The sequence below is a fragment of the Trachinotus anak genome, unplaced genomic scaffold (genome assembly GCF_046630095.1).
Source record: "Trachinotus anak isolate AG129_WGS33_773 ecotype Australia unplaced genomic scaffold, CSIRO_AGI_Tana_v1 ptg000012l, whole genome shotgun sequence".
In the NCBI taxonomy this organism is placed as follows: domain Eukaryota; kingdom Metazoa; phylum Chordata; class Actinopteri; order Carangiformes; family Carangidae; genus Trachinotus; species Trachinotus anak.
Window position 1 is genome coordinate 8,326,093 of NW_027273863.1, and position 12,520 is coordinate 8,338,612.

At 40.3% G+C, this 12,520-nt stretch overlaps 1 protein-coding gene across 1 annotated transcript; it reads right to left on the minus strand.

The window, feature by feature from the left end:
• Positions 1-4,270: 4,270 nt before the first annotated feature.
• LOC139629821 (protein shisa-like-2A) lies at positions 4,271-9,218 on the minus strand. The gene is made up of 3 exons (XM_071492702.1): positions 8,824-9,218; positions 8,100-8,236; positions 4,271-7,898 (listed from the first exon to the last, which is right to left on the minus strand). Exons 1-3 carry the CDS (start codon positions 9,003-9,005, stop codon positions 7,723-7,725), a joined length of 495 nt encoding a protein of 164 aa, XP_071348803.1. The 5' UTR covers positions 9,006-9,218; the 3' UTR covers positions 4,271-7,722.
• Between the last annotated feature and the right edge of the window lie 3,302 nt (positions 9,219-12,520).

The window sequence follows — 12,520 nt, forward strand, 5'->3', positions numbered from 1 at the left end:
GGGCAAAGGTTGCAGCACATGCCATAATGTCACCCTTCCTGCACCGTGCCCTTAAGACAGAGATGTTAATGAGTAACTTTATTAGGTTTGTCATTTGTGTTACATCTGTAATTCCTTTTCCCCTTACTTTTTCAACCAGGGATTGAAAATAAATGTTTTAAAACTAAATATTTTTTCAGTGACTGTCTTTTTTAAATTCAGAATTTGAAATAATTCCACAATTGAGTCTTTCAGAGAGAGGTCAATAATCACTTGTGAGTGTAAGTTATTACGGATATCTTGACTGGAAGGACCGAAATGGATTAACATGTTGTTGTTGCATCTGTGCTCTGAGACCAGATAGTGGCAGTGCAATCACATAAGATGTGTGAGAAGAGTCAACACGCAGTCACATCACAGTTCAGTAAATCAGTAAAAACTCTGGCTTCACATCATTTCAGTGGATTCCACTCTCATAAAAAGATTTTTTTTTTCTTGAACCATGTCCCAGTAAATCACCAGGTCTCTAATTGGAGGTACTGAGAGGAGGGCAGGTTGAAAATTACTATGACGATTCCAGTTGGCCGCTGTCTCATTTATTATTAATGCTCATTCAGCTGTGATCTCTGCACCTGTGGGAAATGTGAAATGTGTCTTCAGAGGAGCGTAAAGCATGTTTCAAATTCTGACACTTGACTCTGGCTCAGAAGATGGATTGACATCCCTCAGCACCTCATTATACACACTGCCCTTCCTTCACCAAGACCAGCGTTGTCACTAATGTGTACATGAGAAGTCGAATTACAAGTTTCTAGATTTCAAGCCAACAACAATAGGCTAAAATTTAAATATGATATAGGCCAACTTTAAATCATTTTCTTTTTTTACTTTTTGTTATGATGTTGATTATGACGGGGAAAACAACTGCGTTCCTTCCACTCTTCATTTTTTTCCCAGGGATATTGTTTTCCTTGGGCCAATGAAGGGTTTCAAACTGATTTTTTTTTTTTTTTTTTTTTTTGCAAGGCGATACTGAAATATAATTTGGGGACGTCAAATTACCCGTCTCTGCTCTTCCAAACCAGTCACAAAGTACACAACCTCAATAATTTAATAATTTGTGTATGGTCCCTTAGGTCCCAGCTCTCTATTAAGGTAATCAAATGTAATTACAGCTGTGAAGCTTTCAATGTCAACGTTTTTCAAAAATAGCTTAAAATGCATTAGCGTTTTTAATGCCAACCCATCAAGAACCCATCCAGTCCCTGTAAGGACAAAGTGAAATTACCCATTCAACAACAGCTATATACTTTCCAGTCAGCTGAAAGATGGTTTATCTGCTTTTAACTCATTATTAGCTCATTATTTAGAGCCTCATTTGAAAGATCTTTTGAGACCTGCTGATCACATTAGTGTCATCAAGATATTAAATTAATTTGGAGTGGAATCGGGTAAAGGCATCACATGACCTGGTTTAAATGAGAGCCACTGAATTAAATGACTTCCTGAAATGGATAACAGCTTAAAACACATCTCTTCATTGTAGCCCACACTCTACCCCTGCCACCTACTGTGATATGCAATTATGATGGTCTAGTTTCTTATATTGTTCATGTGTCCTATATTTTGTTCACACCCTCTGTCCATAATCTACTATCCATAAACTGACCTTCAGTCCAGAAAGGGGGCAGTCAAGTCACATCTGTTGCATAATGATCAGTTTTGACCAGTTCATATTGGACATACAGTCCAGCACCAAACCAGCAGCTCACACTTCCACCATCATGAGTATCTGTAAAAACCTTCATACAGCACTGGGCCATTTCCATCTAACAGTTCTCATCACCCATCTCACCCGTTAATAGCTTATTAAAAAATACATATCTCCCTGTAGTTTAAAGCAGAATAGATGCTAATGGAGGCTCTTCAAATTGTTCTCTATTCCAGGAATACATTTCTCACACAATGTGCTGAATAGAGTGCAGTTACACTGGGTTACAAGATCCATCCAGTGTAACTGCTAACAGCTCCTTCCATTATGTTCATTTTCAGAGCTGGACCTGAGCAAAATGTCTTTACTGTATATGATGTGACTAATGATGTAACTAACTAATCCAGCAGCCCTCAAAGTTGTCATTGAGGGCTGCTGGATTATTCACATTATCGATCTACTATAAATACTTTTTCTTTAACTCAAGAAAATAAGGTTATAAAAAATACTGTTTAATGCTTATTACTGCACAATGATCAAAGCAGGTTTGTTGTCACTGTCACCCCTCTCGCTGAAACCTCCCACATATATTTTAAGAAACTCCATTATGCCAAGGTTCTGACTCTGCAGAGAAGAAAAAGTGACTGATTTTAAGTCTCACTGAACCGTCTAATCTTTTTCTTTTAACCAGCACAGGGGCTTTGAAGCAGAGGGGAATCAGAGACAGGGAGAACCTTCATGATCAAGAGTTGTTCAGCTGGGTGTGTTTAATACAAACACAACAAACATCAGCTCGGCAGTGGAGCCAATCATCACACAGTTTCTCTGGAAAAAAAATGTGTGCTCAGATAAACCAATAAAAAAAACAATAAAGACAACATCATGTCACAGCTCAGGATAGGGCTCAGTGGCACGACTCAAAGACACGTTCAAAACAGTTCACCCTTATGAGCTCAGAGGCCACCCAATGGGGCAGCTGCAGGCAGGAAAACCAGACAAATAGGCAAAAGGAGCATATAAAATCAGAATCCAAAAACAGGAAGTTGGCCGAAAATTGGTGGGCAGGGGTGTCCTGGTGGCTCACCTGGTGGAGCGCATACCACTTAGGCTCAGTCCTTGCTGCAGCAGCCGGGGCCATTTGCTGCACATCATTTCATCTCTCTCCACCAACTTTCCTCTCCCTCTCTCACTGTCTCTGTCAAATTAAAAGCAAAAAACTGGCAGGCAAAAACAGATAAGCAAGGCTGGAAAGTGACAACATGAAAAGCACACAGAGAAAGGGTGGAAATGAGCCAGTGAATATACAGGAATAGACTGGGGAATGAGGAACGGGTGAGTAGGAGACCAGGGAAGAGTCAGGCGGCTGAGAGGTGGGAAGGCCTGGGGTTACTGCAGGGCAGGAGGGAGTGGCAGGGCCTGAAATGACGAAAGAGTTAGTAACATGGTAACATGGCAAAGGCAGGCAGAGAAAGAGCGAATGCATGAATGAACTGTGACAAATTCCTCTCAAGGTAGGGCCAATAACATGCTGCTCTAATGGCAACAATTGACAAAGGACTAATCCCATGTTCTTGGCCCTCTACAGGACTCTTGATGAGAACCTGCTGTATGTGCCTGTTAAAGCAGATGACCCTTCTCCAATCATTTGATTGGAGGCCTGCTTGTCTGCTTTCAAAAGCTGGATGTCTCATCATTTCCTGCCTGACACAGACATCAGTTTGATCATGTAACAACAACTGTGTGATTCCTCGCGTGTGTGATTTCTCTGACAGCAAAGGATCTGGGTGTCACATCTGATCCTACCCTCCCCTTCAATCAGCACATCAAAGCCATCGCAGAGCCTTTTTTCACCTACATGGTGAAAGGTCAATCTTCCTCTGAACCCTAGATTCACACCTTTGTGCCAATCAGACTGGATCATCATCATATTGTGTTTTCAGGCCTGTAACATGCTCATACTAAACGCCGTCAAATGACTCTGAATGCTGCAGCTTGAATTTTCGATTAAATCCAGAAAATTTGACCATATAACACTCTTCAACACAATTTTAAATTTCATTCACTGGCTCTCTATTCATGTCAGATCAGACGATAAGCTTTTTCTAAATACTTACAAATCCTAAAAGGACAGCCCCCAGTTTTCATTCTCAGAATACAGGGCTCCTGCCTTTTCCCGTTGTGCCTCCTATCGCTGGAATAACCTCTCTGCTGACATCAGACTGTCTGGCTCTGTTACAGCCTTTAGATCTAAACTTAGCTTAAAACTCATGTTTATGCCTTAACTTTCACTTCGTGGCTTTTTCTATTCAGACACCTCAGGCCTCCTGCCAGTGAGATTTCTGTACACTCTGACCCTCTGTTACTTTATTTAATAGATTTAATAGCCATTATCAGTTTTCCTTGTAGATATCAATATGTGTACAGTATGTGCTTTAAAATCCAGTTTGAACTTTACTGGACTTCAGTGTCAATAATAGTATTTGTTGCTCCTCTGTCATGACATCTGGCCAGCATAGTCCATCACTGAAATGGCAGCATCACTGCATAGTAATCAGGTCATGCCTTTTGATTCAGAATTTATTGATGCTCTTTCGAGAACTGTGGAATGCATGAAAAAACCCACAAGCAATCATATAGAGACACCATAGGAAAACAACATCAACCCTCAGTCTCTGATTCTTTGAAATGTATATGTGTGGTACGGTGGATTGCTGTGCACACCTTTGTGCTGACATTTACAAATGAGAAGTTGAATTTGTCAACAGGCACATGGGTAGAAAAGACACTTCATTCATCCAAACATCCAAGTTGACAGTTTGTAATATTTTATAAGGAAACTTTTACGCACATTTCTGAACATGTTATTGAAAGTGGCCCCTTTTGTTTTGCTTTCATTTTTAAAGCACCTTTTATTACAGAAAATAACAGACTGATGAAAATGAAACACAGGTTTTGTAAAATTTTTATAAGTTATAAGTTTCCATATAAGAAATACACAAGTGAACATTTATCATGAGACACAACAATGTGCATGAATTTATAAACACTTCAGCTACATTCTGAGTTACAAGAAACAAGGGCACTTGAAAGTTTTAAGATGGAATCGACTATCCAGTAGATAAAAAGCATAGTATGTTAGTGAGTCCACAGAAATGTATGCCCTTATTTACTGTATGATAATACAGTAAAGCAACCTGAACTCTTCAGACAAAAGCTAAACGGCTGGTGTAACATGTAATGCAAGTTATGCAGTATCATACTGCCATTTAACATGGTGGATGTTCTGATGTGAAATGTAAATTAAAATGTTCCGTAAATTTGATAAGACAGGTTTAGTCTACAATTCTTTGCTTATTAAAATATACTAACAGCAGAGTTTCTGGTTGATTAAAGTGGGATCCTTGAGTAAAAGAGACTCAATGGCACAGTAGTCAGAAAAACTTCAGCCAGTATACCAGTATAAACAGTGAGCTGGTACCATCTATAGTGCTGTTAAGAAGCAGCAGCTATGTCAAAGCTTGTTTGTGAGGTTTGCTTTTTAGAGGATGTGCAGGTGCATAGGAACCTAAACGTTTGTCTCCTCACTGATCAAATCTGTTCTCACCTACACCAGGGCCACAGTGTCACTGTGCATAATCTTAGAAAAGGATGTGCAGAGTTGTTCTTCTCAAGTTGACCTTTTTTGTGTATCATGGCCATCAAGTCCTCATACCTAAAGGGCAACATACGTCATTTTTCAGTCTCTTCCATCGAAAAACAATTACCATTTCTTGATTTGTTGAGATTTGAGAAGGAGCAGCAGTCACACCACAAAGTGACATTCGCTCATCCACATGAAATTGTCACATTTAGGAAGGAAGCAGGACCCAAAATGCAGACAACAAAAAAAGTATCAGTGGGGAAAAAATGTATATTCAATAATAGAAAGAACTTAAAACCAGGCAGGAACAGAAACCATAAAGTCCAAGAACTAAAGCAAACACTGTAGCACAATGACGGGAAACACAAAGGCAAACAGAAAACTGGAGATCCACAAAACACGATGACAACAGGGAAACACTGGAGCGAAACTGGAGCAAGACACACTGGAGCATGACACGGGGAAAACACAAAGACGTACTGACAAAGACCAAGGCAAAGACAGAGACTTAAATACACAAGGAAGGCAAGATCAGTTTACACAGGTTTAACACATTAGTGCACAGCAGACAATCAACAAGGAGGTTAACAGGACAAAGATAGGAAGTAAATACACTTGAGACAAGGAAGTAACTTCGAATAAAACAGGAAATTAACCAAAAAGTCCAAACAGAATTAAAACTAATAAAGTCCAAAGTCCAAAATGTCCATCAAGAAAAAACCATGGCAGAAATAGATAGGGGCGGGAGCTTGGTGATATAGTGACTACCAACAAGCTAGCTGGTGTACTGCTACAGCTGGCGAGCTAACTGTTAACCTGCTAAACAGTCATAATAGTTCCTAGACCTTCTCTTGCCCTATTTTCTTTGTACTGATGTGTTTCCTTCATTCTAGCTTTTTGTTTAACATTGCACACTACTTTGTTTAAAAAAAAAAAAAAAAAGTTATTTAAGAGAAAAATGTAATTCTCAATTTGCGAAAGGTCAGACAGCAAACTCGTTAGCTTGGTAATTTAGCTCAGTCACAAACAATAATTTCACACAGTTTATTCAAAAGATGTATTTGTACCATCAAGGCCTGTATTGTAACTCAGAAAGAGGAGGTCAGATAAAAGTGGACAACTCATAAACTACAATAGCTTCCTCTGTTTTGTATTCTGATAGTCTGTCGCCTGAAAGGTCAGAGCTGTCAGGGGTCGCTGTTGGAGAGGAGCATAAATTTGTGCTAATTGCAGGAGTTTATTGCCAGATTTTGCTAATTTTGCTGTTTTAAACTCTGGTGCATCCAGGCCTTCAGCTCAGCATTGACGTTGCGCTTTAATTAGCTGAGTGACATCAGCTGTTTCATTCATGCTTCCAATTCACTGCTTCATAGTCCGATCATATGCATGCAGGTGTGCAGTGATGCCATTGTAACTTCACATTTCTCACGGTTACTCTGGTGACACTCCAATGCCAAAGCCATTTGCTGCCACAGTCCCACCCTGCACTCATCCTCCTCCTTATGTGCTCTAGTTTTGGAATTGTTGATTTAACAAAGATTTAACGGATGTCTTAGTTAAAGGAGAATTAGTTCTCCAGCAGAATCCCCATTGGTTAGGTTTAGGGTAACATTGTGATTAAAAGAAACCAAAGTTGACGGTTGGTAGAAGATAGGATGCAAACGTCAGTCTCCAATGTTAAAGTCAGACATGCCCAACCATCCACCGTGGCCTCCAGCCATCCGTTGGATGATTACACTAGGTTGTTTGTCAGGAAAATAGAAACAGAAGTCATTTTAATCATTAGAACAAACAAACGATCCTGATCCTTTTTTCTTGAGAGGACACTCTCATCACGCTGTAGATCCTACCCACAGATCCCTCAGTCCCTGAGTAAGATGCAGCAGATGTTACTACAAATGGTGCACAGTGACTTCACTCTGTCATTGTCAAGGCTCAGCTGTTGTCTTGGTGTATCTAGGTTTTTTTTTTTTGTTTTGTTTTTGTTTTTTTTTTACATTTGCCTCATCCTCACATGCACATGAAACTGTACATCCCGAACGTAAGTTGGACCACACCACTCAACCTACATCCCTTGTTGCCTTTGCATTTACTTTAATGATTGATCAATTATTAACCAGTCTTTGGCTTGAATTATGTAATTTATATGCATTCTCTTGCCTTCATAATGTGTGATTAAGTGGTCTACAGCACTCAGAGTAGCTCTTTTTATATTACTATTTAATATGTATACTCCACTGAACCACCTCCACTCTACCACACACCACATTATGTCAGCTTCTGGTCCTCACAGTGTCATAGCCCCTGCCAGCGAAGTCTGCCTCCAGATTCTCTGGCTGTCTTGACCTCTGGACTGCTGGTCCCACTTTTAAATGAGAAGGTTCACAGCGGACTATGAGGGACTCTCTACTTTCACGCTGGTGACTGTAGCTGTGAAACATCTCTGGAACAGGCGCTCGGGGTCTGGTGGCTGGTTATCACAGTCCAGTTTCCTGCTCTTGAAGTGTTTTCTGAATCCCTTTGGACCAGACGCTCTCGCATGGTTAGATCCCTCACTGGGATCTCCTTCTGAAAAACACAAAGGCAGTTGCACAAAATTCAAAGATCAAAATCACCAACCACATGAACCAAAAAAAAAAAAGGGGGGGTCATTTAAGACTGAAAATGCTGCTGACTGCTGAGAATCTCTCAAAACTGAAGACTTTCAGGAGGAGCACATCAAAGTAAAATTCCTATTATTACTGTGTACTTAAGAGAGCACACACCAACCTGGCACTCTGAGGGGTAGGCCGTTGTCAAGACGACTGGGTTTGGTGGCAATGAAGAGGTAGCAGAGGACACATACGGTGATGAGGAAGGCAAGGAGGACCACCGCTGCAATGGACAGACCAACCAGAGCGCCGATACTGAGAGGAGAGGAGAGGAGAGGAGAGGAGAGGAGAGGAGAGGAGGAACATGTTGATACGAGGATGCAAAAAGACAGGAGATCAAATATGGAAAGATGCTGTATTTACCCTGCACATCCATCTACTCACACACACACACACACAAACACAAATGAAATAAATAATGTGTGTATTGTGTAGTTGTAGCTGTCTCACTGGATGAAAGCAGTGATCCAGCTCTCCTGGCTGAGAATAAGTAGATGGATTCAAAGGACTCCAGCAGATGAAGTAATTAGCTTTCTCAATGATTTTGTGTCAGTGGTGAATCACTGGGGAATCTATCTGTGAGTCAGGCTTTGAAACAGGTGCTGCTGCTGCTGCTGCCTGGATTTCTGAATAGCACAAACAAGGCAAATAAAAGTGAACAAAAAGCTGCAATCTCAAGGAACTCTTTCATTCATTTCTTTCTGCTTAGCCACCGCTTTATCATTGGAGAATAAGATTGCAAAGCCCACAGCATCTTCAATCAAGTTAGTGACAAAATATATAAATCACCTCAAAAATGATGACTGCCAATAAGGAGGAGTAAGGGGAAGGGAAACACTTACCTCAGCCACCACATGTATCCGTACTCATAGGGGAAGAAACTGTGGGGATCATCACAGCAGTATTTCACATCATTAAATCCGCAGCAGTAAACAGCGGCAGCGGCATTTCCCGGCTTGGGGCAGGAGAAAGCCTCTACAAACATGCCGTCAGTGCTGTAGTAGCTGCTGCACTCAGCGCTCATGGTGCAGAGGAAGAAAGGAAAAACTAAACAACAACAACGATCCGTGGATTAAAGTGACGGAGAAGATCCCAGCATCGTGACCGTGTCGTGCGCTCTGCGGTTTGTGCCGGGCACCGTGTGTTTCTCCACCCGCTGCGTGGATGAGCGCGCAAAGAGGCGGAGGTGGAAAACTTTGAGTGTGCAGAAAACTGGAGAAGAAGCAGAAAACTGGAGCTTTCTACCCCCCCCTCTCTTTCTCTCTCTTCCTCTTCCTCTCCCGTTCTCTCTCCCTCATCCCACACACTCGTACTTATTCTGTTTACCCAAACTGCACTGTGTTACAATTTTTCATTTACAACAATGCCGTGGCACACAGATGCACCATCTCTTGATCTCTTTACATATTATTCTGTAGTTAGAGCTAAAGGGTGAACGCACTTCTGAAATAATGAGAAAGAGAATTTAAGTCCTCCATTTTTATTGTATTTGAATATATAATTTGTTAATATTTGTTAAAGTGAACCAATTGAGTGTGGAGGTTATGTATCTGTGCCTCTTACAGTATCTAATGCAATACAACAGGTGGTAACAAACAGAGCTTTCGACTTTTTTCCCGCAATGACTCTAAGCCTGGGTTGGTTGCAACAGGATCAGGGATGACTGCAACATAATTAAAAATACACTAAATTTCACTAATTAACTTTTGCTTGAGTCAGAAGCTGCACAATTTATTTATTTTATTGCTTACGATAAACAAAACAGTCAAATATATTCTAAGACCATGAAAGGCTAACAAAATAATTCCCCAAGTAACTTGTTTGTGTTCTCTTATGCTTAAAATGAGCAATTATTGCTGCGTCTGTTATGCTATGGGACAAAACATATTTCCTATTTTGAACCAAAGGAGCTGAAAAACACCGTTGTGTGGTTATGACTGCTTAGCTTGAGGACAGTTACAATGACTTGTTGCAGCCTTCAGCCTTGACAGAACATCATGTGCTAAACACACTAACACATTAACCACATCCCATAGAACCCCCCCCCCAAGTCAAGTATAAGTGTCATCACTTTCTGATTGGAGTTGTGGTGATGGGCCAAGTGGAGCAGGCTGTGCAGCCCACTCACACTTACTGTTTATGTGTTGTTATCTTCATCATGGTTTAAACACTGAGGCAGCTTGGAAATTAGCTCTAGAGACCAAAACGTTTTTTTGTACCCGGCTCCAAACATTTCTGCTGTAAAGGTGGTCATTTTGATATGGGAGTCTATGGGGAAGTTGTAATGATCCACACACTTTGGAAATTATAGGAGCTGTACCATGGTTTATGTAATAGTAATTTAATTTTGCCCCTGTGGAAGGAAGGCAGCGATGGCCTGTGTGCACTACATTGTAATAATTCTGTGATGGAAACGGAGAGGGGCTGCATGAGGAGAACTTGATACATGTGACTTGATCCCGAGAGATTCAGTGCAGGTATATTCAGATGTATCCACTCAGTATTCAGTGAGAGCAAAAAGCATGTTAGCACCACTGCTGCACTTACTTCACCTCTGATTAAATGTAACACATGCACAGCTGTATGCATTCATAAAAGTCTACGTCTGAGACATAAAGAACTGCATCTAAAGAAGAACATGCAGTGAATTATCGCATAATCACTCAACGCTGGTTATTTAAATGGATTACTTTGACTTAGATGCCTCTGCTATTTCAACAAATAATACTATGAACAGCATTGGATTTAATGTGATCCTGGTTTGATTGACAGCCCTGTCACAAACAGTTATGTTTCTCTTTTGAGAGAAATATTGACCATGGACAGCTAATGTATACCAAAAAAAGATGGACCAGGTCGTAAACAGCCCAATTACAAAGAAATACTGTAAATAAATTAAAGGTTTAGGTCATGACAAACTAAAAAATAATGTAAATATCATAATGAACAATTCTTAAAGGTGGCCCAACTTTTGATTTGTTGATGACTTACAAACCCTTTGTCTGTGCGAAAGCTGTGTTGGAACATACTGTGTTACTACACACTGTTACACATTAATATTGTACTCCAGGCAGAAGTCTGTATATTATTGTACAATAATGTATCTATATCAGAATGGTGAGAAAAGACTAAGTAAGAAAGGAAGACAGACTGGTTGGTCAGGGGTTCGTGCTCCAGCAAGATAATGACCCAAAACATTTGAAGAGAAGAAGCAGACGGTAGCTTCACATGATGGAAGAGCAACACAGTGTCCAGCCTCAAAGGCCATGGAGCTGGTTTGGATCAATGGAGCAGACGGTGAAGGCAAAGCAACCTGCAAATGCAACACATTTTCTGGAACTTCTGCAACAAACTTTGTGAACAGTATTTGTTGTTGCTTGTTGCATGAGTCAAACGTTTCAAATAAATTTAGTTTAACGAAAAGATTCAGTGATTCCTGTTTATTTTGAATCTCAAATTGTTTATTTGTGCTATGCTTTCATTTCGCAATACATTGAGACAATACACTGGACACATGGAGGTGTTCTATTTTTTTTTTTACTAGTAATGTGTGGCTATGCGGTTATGGTGCTTGATAATACAGTGCCTGAAAACCAGGAAGAGAAGCACCTCACTGCAAACTGGACGTCAGGGCAGGGCTACATGTCGTACACAGGGCTCCACTCCACCACCCAGTTACAAGTTTATAAACTGACTTTGAGCAATGAAAAACACAAGTCTCTGAGATGCCAAGGGTTTCAGGCAGTAGATCTGTAATTTAAAAATTCAATCTTACCAGCCATAATACTGTTGACACTGCAACTTTATCTACTTTATACATTTTGTATAGCAGCAGTTTTCTTACTGAGTTTATCCCTTTAGTAAGACACTATTGGTCCCTCACTTAACAGTATGTTAGTTCAGTATGTAACTTAGTCATTTCTTTTCTTCTTAAATAATAATATATTGATCCTCAGGGAAAAGATCTGTAGAAGAAAGCCTGGTCCATTACATTAGTCCTACAATGTATGCTACATGCTAAGAACATCAGTTACTATTACTGATGCACTAATCCAGGCCTAAACTGCAAAGTTAAGTTAGACTTCTGATATATTTTTCAAGCTGTGTCTAAAATAACTTTAATTAGTGCACTACATTCACTGTCCACTGTCATGCAAGGTAATTACATTTAGATTTGATGGGAATACTGCTGTGCAGTTCATTCACAGTATGTCCCCACTGCACACAAGGAACTCTGCAATCATACAACCATCTTGAGCTGTCAGATGATGTGAATGTTCCTTAATTGTAATCATCAATCTGTCTTATCTCTACCATTCATCCCATATGACAGAAATGTGATGTTACACATCCGCTTTACACCCACACATAAAGCTGTTATTTTTCCTAATTAGATGTCTTCTCAGGGCTTGAATGACATCTCCTTCCCTCTCCTGTTACACCCCCATGTAAAGATGCACCAATATTTTCATCTACATCAACGTTTATCTCTCCCCTCAACTTGAATTCAGAAAGAGGTTTAAACCTCCAGAGTTACTG